At 35.8% G+C, this 17,317-nt stretch overlaps 1 protein-coding gene across 11 annotated transcripts in view; it reads left to right on the top strand.

Annotated features, from left to right (window-relative positions):
* ADGRB3 (adhesion G protein-coupled receptor B3) overlaps positions 1-17,317 on the top strand; it is a 445,203-nt gene that overhangs the window by 340,841 nt on the left and 87,045 nt on the right. For all 11 annotated transcript variants that reach the window (XM_054279273.1, XM_054279280.1, XM_054279279.1 and 8 more), the window contains 3 exons: positions 8,067-8,193; positions 9,814-9,917; positions 12,608-12,710. In XM_054279273.1, coding sequence (XP_054135248.1) covers positions 8,067-8,193; positions 9,814-9,917; positions 12,608-12,710 — 334 coding nt within the window. The remainder of the gene's footprint in view (positions 1-8,066; positions 8,194-9,813; positions 9,918-12,607; positions 12,711-17,317) is intronic.

The following is a 17,317-nucleotide window of genomic DNA, read 5'->3' as shown; positions in this document are numbered from 1 at the left end:
TTTTATTGGTTGTTTGTTTTATCTCAATCTGGCGTGAGTTAAGTTTGTTTTCAAAGTGTAAGGAGACAGAAAAAGGTCTTCTTTCTTTAAAATTTTACACTAGGGCAATAATTTATCTCCAATTGCCATAGCCCACGGCATGTTCTTCCAAGAACCCATGGATAGCAGTTATTGGATATGCAGTAGGATTGTGTAAGAGCAGCAGGTGGTATCACAAGATACAGGGGAGGAGATGCTGACAACTAGGAGTGTTCTTAGTCATACAGCTAAGATATGAAGGAACAAATATGAAATCTGAGGATCTTCAGACAACATGGAATACTGAAATTTGAATGCTTAATCTGCAGATTAAGTAACATTGAATGTGGCAGGACTGGAATGAAGATGCCAAACCCTGTCTTCTTACACTGTGGCTACAAAGTCCATGCTTTGTTTTAGCTTCTGGCCCAATGCAGAATTCGACTTCAACAAGAAGATGTGAAAGAACTCCTACTCCAGAATATGCTGTAGTTTGGGGTTAGGTCATTTCTGCAAATCCTTTTCCTTCAAACACCCCTCAGAAACAGCATGATATTGAACTCACATATTCTCAGAACCATTGAGCTGCAAGATAAGAGGGAGACTCTCCACTGTCTGAGGTGAACCTAACTCGAGATTTTGAAAGGTCGTGTGTAAACATCTAGCACCAAAGAAGAGCTTGGCTCTCACATGCATCACCACAGCAATGAGCATCATGGCAGTGTCTGACCACTTAACATGTTTGCTTCTGCCATTCTTATTATGTGTCTTTTTTCCTACATTATGGTCAGTATCTCTGAAGTCTGATCCAAAGGATGCTTTGAGAAGGTTGGACATGTAATGGTTTTAGATTTGTCTGGCCATATAATGTAGGATAGCATAGGATGTTGTAGCAGCAACACTAATGGAAGCCCAATCTCTTCTCTTTCCCTCACTTGTTCCACACCTGTTCCTCTCCCTGCTCGTCATGCTGGCCTTGAAACTTGAACTAATGATACTGTGCTTTATTGCTTGTCTTTTGGAAGGAACATTAAAAGTAGATACCAAGTTTTGACATTCTTAATTTCCAGGATACACTTCTGAGCCCCTAACTTTTCCCAGCCTCTGGCCATAGACAATTTACAAGGTTCCTTTTTGCTAGGAATCCATGTGAATAATAGTAGAGTATGAAAGATTTTTTAGGTTGATCAATTGGAAAGCACCACATGACAATTTTTCCTTAGTTCACCATAAAGCTATATACATATCTGTAGGCTAAACAAAAGAACATGAAAGATTTTACTGATTTTGTAAGGAGTGTATTGCATTAAGAATGTAGAAACTGGGAGGAAAATAAACCCTTTTACTTTCCAGGTAGTCCTCAGAGACCATAGGGGCTCAGTACAGCTAGGCTTAATTTCTGATTATAACCAATTCAGTTCTCTAAGTCTGATTGAATTCAATGAGACCTCAGATGTGCCAGTACTGTGGGTATCATTCTCAATTGCAGATTCATCAATTTTGTGGCTTACCAGTTCAACCCTATAAATCTGGTCCAGGTCATTAAGAACTTCCATGAACACAGATTCACAAATAATGTGGTTTACTTGTAAAACACTAAGTCTGATCATGAGGTTTAATAGGAACTTTCATGAACGCAGATTCACCAATAGTATGGTTTGTCAATTTGACACAATAAGTCTGTTTTAGTTTGATTAGAACTCTGCTTCACATAGTTTCTAAGAACTCAACAAGATTTCCTAGACAAGCTAGGAAGAGACAAGATAACCTGGGAGGGAAGTAGGGCCTCTTGTCTGCACCAATCATTTTGGGGGTTCATGAGGAAAGAAGACATAGTTCTCAAAAATTCTAAATAGACACCAACATCCTTGGGCATTGTATACACAGTACTTCAATTGTAGTTTCTCTGAGACCATCTGCAGAGTCAGAGAGAGATAAAGCTATGGAAACTGATTGGTTTCCTTCCAAATTTTTGATGTACCAATACTCATCTTCTTAGGAGATTTTCTCTATAATTTTGAGAAGAGGGGAAAATGGTCTTGTTCAAATGCAATCCACAAGGCTTGTTAGGACACAGAAATGGAGCTGAACGGCTGTTGTTTATCCAATGTTGTTCAAAAACATGAATGAATCCCATAAATCAAATAATGATAAATCTGTGTAGTAGCAGTAGTACAGAGGACCACTAGTCAAGAACTATGCAGTAGGAGGCAGGAAACTTCTAGTATTAGTTTCATCCTGGTTTTGTAATTTAATTTATTTAAAAATTCTTTTCATTTTACACATTGATACACTTGCAGTATGCTATTAGAAGGGCAACTATGGATTACAGCACACTTCAAACATACTGTGTGCTAGACCACGCCCTAAACTGCATGGACAGGGAAATAGAGGAATTAATAAAATATTACCACAAGCATTACTACTCACTTCCATAATTCTCCTTTTGATGAATCATTTATTTATTGCAGCCAAACAGATAACCAAGGCAATTTTTGATCCTTCCCATGGAACTTCTTTAAGTTGTACATTATTAGAAAGTTAATCTAACAACATATGCTTATAACTATAGTGTCTCTGTTACAAATCCTACTTTTTACAGTTTAATATCTCTAGTTTAAATCATATTAAAATAAAGCTTGGTTTTCAGCCCAGATGCATGTTTGTTTTACAAAACAATTATTTATATAGGATTTACTTTTAATATAAGAGCAGCGAGAAAATTAAATTTTCAAAGATTTCTGTTTTCTTTGACAAAAAAGATGTTCACAAGAATGTCTTTGAGGAAAATTAAACAATTCAATGTCTGAATTGGAAAAGTGGCCTTAGTCTTTGGGAAAATGAACTCCCTATAGTATTCTGGTTGGAAATCCAATTGCAAGATATTCATCTCCCAGTTTGTTTTTCTGACACCACACAAATGCAGATGTCCTTTTTGGGACTTTTGCAGTATTTTAGACATGTAGTCTTAAGGCAGTTGGTTTTTTCAGTTTTATTTCCACGATTTCATGGTTTTTGGAGGGTTATTTTGTTGGGGTTTTTTTGGTTTTTTGTGGTTTTTTTTTTTTTTTTTTTTTTAGTTCGGTGAGGGGAAAGAAAGCCCTGAGTCATAATGACTTAATAGTAGTCATATTAAAAATTTCAGAGTAAACAATACTTTTTAAAATTGCAGTTTTATGGCTGACATTATTAAGGAAAGTGTGTTCATATCCACATATTCTTCGTCTTTTTATCTTTTTCCTTTATATTACTTTTTTACTTTAGGAAAGACTGTGGCAATAAACCCGGTGTTGCCATATAGTGCTGGTAGGAATAGGACTGATCACAGGAGAAATTGTGCATGCTAGGCGTTAGGTCATTGTCTCAGATGTATAACATGCACAAGTGAAAGGCAGCTCCTGCCATTGAGCCTTCTCTATGGCTTCTCTAGGATTTTAGATCCAGGTGCAAAGAAGCAAGCAGGTGTGGGAAGGACTTCATCTTCACTAATGTGCCAGCTAGAAAATCTGAACAGGCACAGTGATATTTATAGCCTGCTATTCATAAGGGCCACAAGCTTTTTTGTTGCCTTTTGCTGTCTAAAAAATTCTTATGTTTGCATTTTCCATGTGCTTCTTATCATTATATATCATTCTTTACTGAGAATGAAGTTGGAATACCAAACTCTGTCCCAAAGGAAAACAGCATCTAGTTGAACAGAAAAATAAAATTATAGAAATGTACACACACAAGAATTAAGAAGAATTAAAATCATCTCAGCAGAAATAATATTATAATTTCTTTAATTCTGTGTAGTTTACTTTCTACAAAGCTGTAATTAAATACTTAACAGCTTCTTTCTGCTAAGTAATACAACAAAAAGCTTTCTTATCTTAATTTAACCAGTTACCAATTAGTAAATTACTAGAGTAGACTACTATCATAGATGTATAGCAAGATGTTAACTCTTTGTTTATGATTATCAAAACCCAGGCAACTACTTGGATCACTAGTTGCTAGTCTGAGGAAAAGTGTTTGCTTAGGTGTTGTTAGCTCATTTGTCTCACAGAATCTCCATAAAAAAGTTAAAATTTTTCATTTGAAAAATATTTCTTCAAAATACACTAATAAAGTAGACAGTGTATGGTATGAGGTGAAGTCCTTTATTAAGTGAGTGTGTCTGATAACAAAGTCAAAACTGATTTTTTATATATCAGGAAGTTAAAGTAAACAAACCAATTCAATTAGTAAAAGATGGTTATTATTAATTATATTAAAAAATAGTAAGTTGTTAATAACTATGTCATGAGACCAAGACAAATACTACAAAATAAAGGAAGCAGCTTCTAGAATATAAAATGTGGCCTGATTGTCATTGTCAGATAAGCAATTGTGTCATCAGTGAAATTTTTGTTTTAGAAAGATGGTTCTGTCTTTAAATGACATTTCCCTTTTGATATCTGAGATAGCAATATCAGTTTTTTTCAGTACTAAGCATAGTTTTGCAATATTGTATAAAACATTATTTGAGTAAGACTCACTTTTTTTCCCTTCCATATAATACACCTTTAAAATAATTTTCTGTATATCATTTGGCCATCATTTTTGTTGCATAGAACTAGGAAGTTCACCTTAAACTCTGAAAAGGTACTGAAAAGACACTCCCATATTCCACTAGCTGCAAGACTCCTTGGAGAAGGGCACACTTACAGATAAGCATTGGAGCTGAGGGTGTTCTTGGTCCATATGCCAGATTAGCCAGAAAGCCTTAGGCTCAAATTACATCCTATTTAGAATTTTCCCCCCTATTTCCCTGATTCCTCTGCTTTTTTTCGCTGCCTCAACTGCAGGATGACACAAGATCTGCAATGGTGAATCTATGCTTCTTGGGAATTCCTTTGCTTCTATCATGGGACTGTTGCCAGGTTGATTAAATCATCTGTAATTCAGTAGAGGAGTACAAAAATTGCCAATAATGGGCATGAACCTACATCTATATTTGCTAGATATTTTCAATTCAATAATTTCCCTAGATATAAATAGAACATGTGTTAATAGTACCTGTCACTCCTTTATAGCTTTCTGCATAACAAGAAAGATCCACAGGAATAATAGGTGCCCTTTTGCATATTCATGTGATAACCCTAAATGTTAGACACATAGTCAAAGAAAATCACACTGAAAAGCAATGAAGCTTCTATGTGTGAGATAGATTCTGGTTAGACCAGAAGAGTTGCATTGAGGGACAGATCATAGATGGAGTGCTTCATAAAAAGTGATGCATTGAGATGTACTAAATGCAATATATCCATTTTTATTTCATATTTCCATTCTTTATTTACTTATACCTAAAACCAAATCATTACTTTATGTCAACAAGTCAAAATTACCAGCATCTCTGAGGGAATTAGTAATCATGCTTTTGCTGTTCTGCTGGCGTAAGCCTCATGCAACAAATTGCAGTTATGCTTTTCTTCTGGTCCTTCTCATTGCTCAGTCTCTTTCATGGACTTAGTGTAACATTCTGTGCAGCTTCTATTAGCTGTAATTTCAACAGACTACAAATATATTTATTAATGAGGCTTTTTTTTTTCCTTTTTAACTGCACTGATTAGAAGAGAGAAAAGGAACTTATTTAATGAATTTTGATCTGGAACATATAAAAACATAATGCTGTTAAGTAAGAAATTGAAGTTTATCACTGAAAAACATGAACAATAAAATGCAAAAAGTGTTCATATTAGACTGACTTGGCTCCTAACATGACGTCTTATTTTGGAGTCCAATTAGACTCCTGTGTTCATTTCAGACTGCTTTTGGAAATTCTACAAAATTTTCAGTAGTATTGAAAAAATTTTGCAAAATATATATTGAATTGTGGTTCAGTTACTCTATCACCGGAAATTTCTGTTTGTGCAAGTGACTTGAAGAACTGAATGAACCTGTGTAAATCTGCTGGTCTGCCCATGATTTATAGTACTTTCAATATAATTATAATTTTAACAGATGCTTTGTTTTAAACGAAACTGGTGTCTGTGATTTTATAATTTGAACTTCTTTAACTCTTGTGCATTGGACACCTTTTGCAAGGATTTAGTGCTAACTGGATGTATTGTGCATCCAATGCTTTTCAGCATAGGGTGAATTCAGTTTACTGAATCTTATTCTCAGGATGAAGAATACCTTTTGTTTTTAAATATGTCAATTTCTCTTAAGCTATCAATCCTTAGTATTTAATCAGAAAAGATAAATGCATTTCATTTGGCCTTAACTGTGTGCCACAATAAGAGAAGAGACAAGAAAGCTAATAAAATAAATTGTTTAAGTTATCCAGAAGATAATGCTTTTGAGTTTAAAATATGTAACTCTATTTTTCAAAGTGGATGTTGATTTAGGCTATGGCTCTCTGAAAAACACAATTTGCAAGGGAAAGCTAATAAACTGCTTTAGTGGCTTGAAGAATTGGTGATTTTCTCTCAATTGTTTCCCTCAGTCACTGCTTGTTTTGTTTATTACAGGATTCTGTTTTGAAGACAATAGTGTGTAAGGGTTACATCTGGTGTGTTCAAAAACTAGTGGCACAAAATGCTGAGATGGCCTGGGGTGAACTGCACTCTGAGAGCAGGCTTTGGGATAACAAATTGCCTTTGCATGAGGGCCCTGGCATATAGAATGACTTACAGAGGTGTGTTGTCAAGGCAGAAGAGGTGAAACAAGGGTGGTCACGGGGACTGGAAATTTTTATTCCCCCTTCTGCTTTCTTCGACCTTCATTTTTCTTTTTTTTTAAAGTCATTTAGTGACCTGAGGTGAAATGGACAGGAATTGACAGCACACATGCTGTTGCTGGCAGCAGAGTCACTGCAGTTGCTCCTTGGACACGAAAGAAAGGGAAAAAAGATGAAAGAAACCCAGTTGTTCTCTAAATATAACACATGTAAAGATAATATGTTTTCTTCAGTTGAAACCAACCCCTTTTTCCTGTAGAAAATATTTCCCCCTCCCCACTGCAGTTCAGGAAACAGGAGAGATGATTTTCTGTCTCTCCCTCTCCTTCTCCTTGCTTGCACAAAGAAAACGTGGGTTGATACCATTTTTATTGTTCTGCTGGGGTGGGTTTCAGACCTCACATTAGCATATTGAATGTCTAATTGAATTCGGGGGCTGTGTTAATCATCGTGTTTTGTTTAGGGGTGGTTGGTGAAAGGTGCCACCAAACGAGTGCTTTGGTTTGGGGTTTAGCTTGGTGCTGCCACCCCAAGAAAAGGACTCGAGAAGGGGGAGGGAGCCGGGGAGAGGCGAGTTGGCTGAGTGATGTCTGGAGGGCGAACTCGTGTGTCTCTTTGGTGATGTGTGCTGCTGTACTGAAATCCACCCCTCTGCTGGAGCTAAGGCAAGAGTTGGAGGCATCTGATGCTGCCGTTTCCAGGGTGAAATTTCTAAGGCTGCTAGCTAAAAACAACAACCAAAAAAAAATCCCAAATCCTCAGCAAAAATAGCAGTCAGAACAGAAGATCCGGCATCTCCCGGTCCAACTGGCATAACCCAGGCAGACGTTTGAGAACCACATGCTTTTAACCTAGCCACACACACGAAGGGGGGGGGGGGGGGGGGGGGGAGTGGAGAAAGAAAGGGACCAAAAAAGACACCGCAACTACAGAACATCACATTTCTCACAAAAGGCCAGAAACAGAGCGGGTAGGAAAAGGAGAGGGGAAAAAAAAAAAAAAAAAAAAAAAAGAGAGAGAGAGAGAGAGAGAAACAAAGCCTCCCCCTCTTCCCCCGATGAGTTTTTCGCAGTGCTCTGGTGAGGCTCGGAGGTGGCTGGCAGCGCAGGGGGCGGCTGCTGCCGCGGCTGGCGGGGCTCGGCGCAGCAGCGGCCGCGCGCTCAGCACCGCCGCCCGGACAGCTCCGCGCCCGCGCCCGCCCTGCCCCACAACAAGTCCCCGCCGCCGCCGCCAACTCCGCGGCGCGCTCCGCCCGTCCCGCGGCTTTGTCTCCTCACGGCACCGGCCGACAGGCGTAATCACCCCCGTGTCCCCCACCCCCTCCTCTCTCTCTCCTTTGCAGGAACGACTCTTTGGGAACCTGGTCCACCCAGGGATGTAAAACTGTGCTTACCGATGCATCCCATACGAAATGCTTATGTGATCGTCTCTCTACCTTCGCCATTTTGGCTCAGCAACCTAGAGAAATAGTAAGTAACAAAGAGGGGGGGAAAAAAATCCGGTTTTAATGGAAAAGGGAATGCGGGGGGGACTGCGGGGGGAGGGGAGAGCTGGTCCAGCTTTCCTCTCAGGTATATTGCAGACGTTGCATTGAGGAATTGTTTAATATTGCAGGTAGCCAAATGTTAGTCTCCTGGTGTCTTCAGTGTCTCAGATAAATGAATTCCAGATTCTGTGATACAACTAAATCCTAGGGAAATTTGCATGCTCTCGAACTCTATAAATTTTTTAGAGAAAGCCTTGTAATTGTGGTGCAAATGTGTAGAAAACTTTTGTATTGAACGATTAAGGGAACGTACAGGTCTCTATTATTGCTCTTGGTAGGAAAACCCTAGATACTGTAGTTAAACAGATTGCAGATCTGCATTGGACGTTTTCAGCACAGATTTTCTATGTAGTCTGTTGATATGATGTAAGAAAAATAATCAAGTTTTCACAAGAAAGAGGGGACATTAAGTGTATGAGCAGACACTCCCAGTATTATTGAATGTAAAAATAGCTGAAAAGCAAATATTTGTGAAGTTATCTTGCTAAAGCATGATTTCATTTTCCTGGTTTTGGAAACATACAAACAGACTCTTTTTAATAGCAAAGTAAATCCATTTGGAAAAAAAGTGATTGAAATAAAATACTACTTTCTGCCTGAGATATGGCCTAAAAGTACATCTGTCTTATATTCTATTTGGGTGGCAAAAGATATCTTGGTAAATGTAATTTACAATACGTCTCTGAAGCTTAAAAAGCGTTTAAGTAAACTAGGCATGATATCCTTTAGAACTTTTAGATCTAAAATTTTTTCCATATTTATTAGTAAAACCCATGTCTATTTCAGAACATGAGCACATATATATAGAGAGGAAAAACTGACCTGATACCTAAGGATAATAGCTTGCCTTAGAGCAGGGAAAGCTAGTTTGCTTTCAAGGTCATTAATTTATTTTCATTTTTTATTAACACACAGAGTAAAAATGAAATAATTCTGAATTTGAAGCTTTTTTTTTATGAAGGCTTATGATACTGTTGCCATAGATATCCTGCCATTCCTTCTAGGCCCAAGAAAATTAAGCATGTGAGAACAGTGGATTGAAGTCAAAGTTATTAAAAGTCAGAAAGTTTGGTCATTCTGCAACAAGCATGAATCAAATTATGGGACAAATTACTGTATAGTCTTCAATATATTAGAGTGAAACCAAACTGTATGTTTAATGCACAATTATAAATATTGCTATTCTGAAGAGAAATAAATCTTTTAATTGATGTTAACTGGGGAGTCATTTAAACTTGTGCTAACATCATAGTCTCCTGTTACACTGTAATATTACTAGTTTATTTTTCAAAGTATCATGCAGGTATTACAAGGCATTTTAAAGCTCAGAGGCCTCTGAGGAATGTATTAAGCAGATCTTAGAGTTATGTAGGGATCAGTTTTGGAATTAAGTTGATTTCTCCCTCATAACTAATATTACCGAAACAATCTGCAGTAGTTTGTCTGTTTTTAATTTTGCTCTTTTTGCTTTTTTTTTCATTTGACTTGTTGGTTTAAGTGCTGAGGATGTTTTTTCTTCATGGTTGCCTGTTGTAACTTACAGATCATGGAATCATCTGGTACACCCTCAGTGACCTTAATAGTAGGCAGTGGTCTTTCCTGCTTGGCCTTGATCACTCTAGCAGTTGTCTATGCAGCATTATGGAGGTATGTAATGGGTTGAGAAAGCTAAATGCAAATACACTGTTATATTTATTGGAATTGCAGTTCAAAAAGAGCATTAGAGCCATGTTTGGAAAGTGAGGAAAACGTAGTGCATGCTTTGATGCATTTTTTCATGAGATTGATCAGTTTTACGGGTTTGGCCTGCTAATGATGATAGAGCCCACTCTTCTCTTTCCCCACTTCAGTGGGAATGGTATTCCTCTATTGGTGGGGTATTCATAGTGCTAAATGCAGGATTCTTATATATTATGTATTTCATGTTAGGCTTCTGGCCTATATCTTTAGCTGCTTTTCCCCCATTTACATTTTTAAATAAAACTTATAGATAAAATAATATTGCAGTGGCACATTTAGGGAGATTCAGTCAGCTGATTTTGAGTTTTTTCACATCAGTTATACGTTTGAATAAAGACCATAAATTAAATAGTCTTAAATAGTGTGATGGTACATCCCAGTGATAGATTTTCTTTCCGTCCTGAGTATGCAATATTAAAATACTATATTGACTTAAAAGTGCAATAAATACACATGGACTAAATTAATCTGAGAATTAATGAGAAATAGCATAATGTCTTAGTGCAGAAAAATAAGATAAAAAGTCATGCAAAGTAATAAATGTTTTTAAAAAGTGAACATGGATTCTCATTTCACTTTTTTCAATAATTAAAGTAAAATAAATTCTTATGAAAGTAATAAGAAACAAGGGGATGAAACAATAAATTCTAGAGTAATCTAAAACCAACCAATAGAATTTTGTTTTTAGAAGCAGCTTGATAATTTTACACCCATTTCTCTATCACTCTTATGTACCACAGAGACTCAGGATTAGAAATATATATAATTATTAAGAATATCCAGTTACATAAGTTATCATAAAAGACTATAAAAATTATGAATTCTTGTCTGTCAAAACTAAGAATGAGAGTATTTCAGGATATAACTCCCATCTAAAGAATTATAGTGTTATTTTTGCACTCCCACTATATTTAGCACTTGGATAGAAAAACTGTCATGCTCAGTGTGACTGGTCTACTCCATTATTTAAATTAGATACAAGGAAGAAATTCTTTACTGTGAGGGTAGTGAGGCACTGGAACAGGTTGTCCATAGAAGTTGTGTATGCCCCACCCCTGGAAGTGTTGAAAGCCAATTTGGATGGGGGTTTGAGCAGCCTAGTCCTGTGGAATGTGTTCTTGCCCATAGCAGGGGGTTGTAACCGGGTGATTTTAAGTTCTCCTCCAACCCAAGCAATTCTATGATTCTATGATACTGTGAATTTCTAAGTGGAGATGAAGTGTTATGTGTTATGGCTTAGGTCAATGCTGTGCGCTCCTGTTGCACTGTATTTACTCAACCACTAAGGTCCTTTGTAATCCATGGGCACTCAGGGCTGGGAATTGGCCCAGGTGAATCAATAGTTGACAAGTTAGAAAGTAGCAGTGGGCTTTCTGTGTGAGCAAAGGCACACAGGACTTCTTGTATTTGTTTGCAAATACATAGAACCAGAATGTTGCTATATTTTAAGGAAGAACGTGGATTGTGGTATTTGGGTTGTTCTGTCTAACTGGAAAAGCGTAATGCTACATCTCTTGATATGCAAACAAGAAGGACTATAATTAATTTCATGACCAAAGCTCAGCATTTCTTGTGCGTTCAACAGCCTTTTTTATTTCTTCCTCAGAGTTAGCTATGGGTGTAGATCCCAGGAAGAGACAGCTATATTGACTAACTCCAGTGAGAAGCATATAGTAGTGGTCATAGCATATATAAAGATCTGGCATGGTCTTCAGAGGAACTGAACACCCTAAACTTTCATTTTTTTTTTAGTAGTCAGCATTTACTGTTAACAGCTCTAAAAATCAGGTCAGAAAGGCACTTCCGTTGTAACCATAATCATTCTCTTTTTGTCCTGTAGCATATAGAAAGGCTGTATGCAGAAAAATGAGAACACTTACATCTTGAAATCAAATATGTGATAAGATTTTTTGACTTTTTCATCCCAAACATATTTGTAAAATGAATATGATAAGTTTGCAAGGGTGACTGTGATTTTCACTGCTATAATTTAATCTTTCTGTACACATTTGGGTGTTTTTGCCATTCAATCTTATGAGTATATTACAGTACTATTGGAACATCAAGATTAATGTTATCCTTGCCCCAATAACATGTTTCAAAATTCACTGCCACAGTATCATCCACCAACCTGCATCTTATTTACACATCATGGATCAAATCTTCTGTTTATATTAATCACCATATTTTTGCTGAAGTTAGTAATTATGAGTGGTCTGTGCCAGCTGTGGATATTCCCAGGGACAAGCAGAGAGCATAAGAAGTTCCTGACATGAATGCATGTAAGCCCATTATTGTCAGGATGGTGTTAGAAACATGTTGCCCGCAATTTTCAAAAGAATCATTGGTGGGTTATTTTTAAAATACATGAAGATATTAAGAGGAAATTGTGCAATATCTATCAAAATATTGTAGTTTTCATGTTTGTATTGTTATAACTCTCTAATACTCTTTCTGAGCACATGTAAGGGAACACCTCTCAGAGTATCTGCAATATTTAATGCAAGAACTAAATCAAACCTTTGTGTGACTTAGTAGTTGTTTTCCTTTTATAAAATTTGTACCACTCTCTTTTTTTTCTCTTTTTTTTTAAACAGGTACATCAGATCTGAGAGGTCCATAATTCTAATCAATTTCTGCCTGTCGATTATCTCATCAAATATCCTTATCCTGGTTGGACAAACTCAGACACATAACAAGGTATGAGATGGATTGTATTAAATTTTCCCTTAAAGATTAATATCATTGTTTTACTTGTTTTTAGCCTAAAATAATTACATCAATTTAGTCCTATACTCATAGGACTTGGTGGTTTTGGTAAAATATTAAGAGACAAGGGAAAATATTTACCATCTTGCATAGTCTTTATTTCCCTTCCAAAAATCCCTTTTGGTATTGTTCCCTCTAGATAAGCTGTGTTCTCTGTGGTAGACTTGTGTGTTTTATAACTAAATTTCAAAGCAAAAAAGTTCAAAGGCTCAACATCAAAAGCACAAATACTGGTTCATTATAATAGTTGTAATAGGATTGTGCTACAGTGTTTTTGTCTTTTTATTAACACACTGGTACTCGAAAGGCAAGTAGAAATTGCTTAGAAGTTGGAGTACAATTCTTGAAAATGTGCAGAAATAGACATGATAACAAGCCATAGAACAGTTAGATCTCTGACTGATGTAGCTATAAGAAAGTAATAACCCTACATACCTCACTTAGTGATGTATTGCTGATTATTAATAATCTGCTCTCTGAACATCATTGGCATTTGTGCCTCTCCTGTAGAACAGCAGGATTGCCAATGTTTGGAGGAATCACTCAGTGCCTGGTGCTGCTAGGCAGCTTTCACAAGTGTCAATGAGTGGTTGCTTGAAATCAACCATAACTACAGGATTGCTTGGAATGGAAAATAGGATGTAGTTGGTTAACTGGGCAATATGTGATAGAATGCTGTGAAGTTTTGGAGTAAGCAAGTGCTTGTAAAGTAGTTTTTTTTCCTACCATGTTAAACTATGTAATGCACTGCTTATCTTGATTTTTCTGATATCAAATGAAAAAATGTTGGTCATCTGCTATAGGAACTGATATTTCTACAACACACCTGCAATTAATCATTACTTCTTCTCAAATAAGTGCTTAGCAGTTTAGCTGCCAAAATTCTCATAAATTCAATGCAAGTCACATAGCTGTACTTTGTAAAACATATCCAAACCAAGCACAGTCATTTCCAGCACATATGGTAACAAAATTATTGAAGTCAAGATGTTAATATGCTTTTAAAATTTTGAAAGTGTGTAGAGGTAAAAATAAGCAAAATATGGATTTCCAGAAGAAAGCCATGTAACTCTCACAGATTTTATTCAGGGAGGGAAAAGCAATGTACTAACAACTTCAGTATAAGAGAGTGCAGAATTAATCCTACCTGGAATTTCATACATAGTCATATATACTATTTTATTATGCATTTCAAGAATAGATACGGTTCAGTAGATGCAAATTCCTGTGTACATTGCCACAGTGGAATCAGAGTTTGAGGGTATCAGAACAACTGTGTTGGCTAACACATTTCCTAGATATGCTGGCAGCCTTTCTCTGATACTTGACTCAGGGAGCTCTGAGCTGAAACATGCTCTTAATCCAGTTCCTTTCTATTAGTCTTAATCTCTTTGAGCTCCCTCACTTCTGCTTCCTGAACTTCTCAAAAGACAGAGATATTACACTGAGATATTTCTGAGACCAACAGTTCCAAAAATTCAGATTTCAAAGGAAATAATTGACAGAAAAAGCACATCACGAGGTTAATACTTTTAATATGCAGTCTGAAAAATTACTGTAAAATAACAATTCTTGCAACACATTTTTTTTTTTAAGCCCACATCTTGCTTTTGATATATCTACCAACCAGGAATTTCTAGCCAGGGAGCACCTCAAAAGGATCAAAGGCAAAATACATCTGCTATATCTAGCAAGACATCCCTTATTACAAACCAAAACTATTTTTATCACAATGTTGACTGATACATGAATATATTGCAGCTCTTAGAGGCTGGCCTATGAATGCACCATCAATAAAAATGGCCAGCTAACACCACTGTTTAGTGAAGATTTACTCAAATAAAAAACAATCATATCTGTGTATGACTTCACTGTGTTTGTAAGTAGGGATGTGTATAGGCATCAGGTGTATTTGAATTCAACTTCTGATTTTTTTCATTTTCAAGATAATATATGATCCCAAGAAGTGTTTGGTTTTTAGTCTATACATCTAGATTGCAGTACTGGCAACTGTAGGAAAAATTATGTTTTCATTTTCTGAGCTGGAAAATTAAATTCGTACATGAAAACTTTAGAAAGAGAATCAGGTCCTGACCTGTGATTTAAGATTAAAAATATCTTAGATTTGTTTCTGAGATTTTATTATTTACTGGAAGTGAAACTGTTTGAGGTTTTTAGTGTTTGAAAATTTTGGTAGAAATCTTGGGAATATTTTATTAAGACAATATAATATCCAAGTCAGCAAAACTTGTTTGATGAATGAATGCTGAAGGAGTATTTTATGGCAAGAGGAGCTCTTCTTTTTTTTCTTAATGTATTGGAGAACATTTGAGAAACATAATATGCCAAGTTTGAGTTTGTTTACTGTGTTCCATTGTCATTCTTCTGGTTACACTATTCTTACCTTATTGGGGTAGCTAGTTAATATCCACATGATGATGTTAATATTCACAGTACTGAAGCATATCCCATTTCTCTGTGCTTTAGTTTTGCTCTGAATTGAAATTGTCTGTATTTCTATATTTGTGTTTATTTGCTTTTTGAGTAGGTCCTCATAAATGTCATCAAAGCTGAATTCCAGTTTAAAGTTGAACAGTATGTAAATTTAGCATTCTAAAAATGTATTATTACAAACAGCATATTGTTGATTTGTTTGCAGTTTGTAGTTTCCTTTATCTGTATTAAACACTTCACAAACTACTTCTATTAACTTCAGTGCTATTCAATCTCCAAGAAATTTCTGCGGCTTGTTTTAATTACACCCATTGACATCTACAACATAGAGAAAAACACTGAGTGTCTTGGTCTAGATAAGCACAGGTTTTTTTGTTATTTTTTTTTCTGGTTTTAAAAATATCATAGATATTCTATAATGTTAGGTTTATCGCTGCTTTTTGAAAGCTGAGTATATCATCAATGTTTTTGCAAAAGCTTCTTTTAATGAAACCTGAGTAAGTTTGAAAATTGCTTTCTCTTTGATTCAACTAAGTTCTGTCCTTTTTATCAGTAAAATAGATTGCCTCCCATGGTCAGAAATTGACAAAATATTTACTGAGGACATGTAGAAGGGATTTATTTTTTTTCAAGCTCCAAAAGATTTTCCATTTCACATATTACCTGTTTAAAAGTGATGTTTTTTGTCCATTTTAAGTAATCTGAGGATACCAACAGTAGAACAGAGGTCTAGGTCATGGATCATTTCAGCTCATTTTAGAGTAGTTCATGAGGGAAGTCATGGAGGGGAGTAGGGTTTCCCTTGTAAGGCTTGGATTGGGATAGCAGAACGCCTTTTGTCAACAGAAAAGCTTTGCCCCTTTGTTCCTTCTTAGCAAAACATGTTCTGCATTTTGTTGAAGGACACAGCTGAGAAATGTTCTGATTTTTTCATTGTTTCCCTAAACCTTGGAAAACACAGAACTTTATTCAAAGCTTTCTTAATGTTTCAGACTGTGTAAAAGATTTCTGTTCTGTCAGATCCTGTTTTGAAATACAGGTCATTGAAGGCTGAAATTATAAAAATATTATGAAATTAATTATGTATCTTGTTTAAGTATAGTTGGTGTTATACTGTGCATGAGAAGCATTTTAATTTACTTTAGTACTTCTTTCTGTCTCGTTTTCTTTCCACTGTTAAATGTTAGTCGCATAATCATATTTAAACTTGACAATATGCAATTGCTACACTTTAACCACTGAATTTAGTTTTAACTCTGAAATTAAGTGTCCTGAATTAAGGAAGGGTAAAACTTCTATACATTCTAATGTATAACCTAATTGCTAAAATATCTGTTATTTCACAAAACCTGAGGGATGTCCCTAGCATCTACAAAAGCATTACTTTATAGATTACACTTACTTCAAATAAAAATATTTACTTTGAAGAGACTGACAGGTATTTTTAGGAAATATCTATCAGTGATTTGTAGCTTTCACTATATCATAACTCTTGCTATCTTATGTTTCCTAATGTTCTTCTTTCCATCTAGAAAAATGGCTATATTTCTCCTATATGTGGCCCTTTAACATTTAAGCTATAAACTTTTACTAGGCTTCTGATCTCATTTAATGAATAGATTCCCTACCCCCATAAGTTATTGATTAGTATTGTGTGGATTTTTTTTCATAAATCCTCTTTCCTTTTGTATACATTCAGAGAATACCTTGGTTTGTTCACAGTTTTGCCTAAACAAAAACACATTTGCTTTTTGATATAAACAATTCCTGTGTATTTATTTTTCCTGTGAAGTAAACAAAGCTAAATGCGTTTTGAAAAAAACCAATAGAATTCCTTATACATATGAGGAAAAGTTAATTATTTTCTATATAATCTGATACTGGCTATAATTAAGGGTTCATTGCTGATATTTGGGTCACTTGTGAAAAAGTGTCATATTTTAAAATATTTTTAAAACATGCTTTAATAATGCTGTATGACTCCGTGCATTTTTAGCCATAGTCAGATTTCTGTGTGTCTGCTATGGAAAGAGCAGGGAAGATGTTAATGCAAGATTTAGTAACCCTGATATTCTGTGTCATTC

The sequence above is a fragment of the Melozone crissalis genome, unplaced genomic scaffold (assembly GCF_028551555.1).
Source record: "Melozone crissalis strain CALT ecotype California unplaced genomic scaffold, PUWL_Pcris_2 ptg000027l_1, whole genome shotgun sequence".
NCBI classification, from domain to species: domain Eukaryota; kingdom Metazoa; phylum Chordata; class Aves; order Passeriformes; family Passerellidae; genus Melozone; species Melozone crissalis.
The sequence above is the reverse complement of the archived record's forward strand: the minus strand, read 5'-3'. Positions and strand labels throughout refer to the sequence as shown.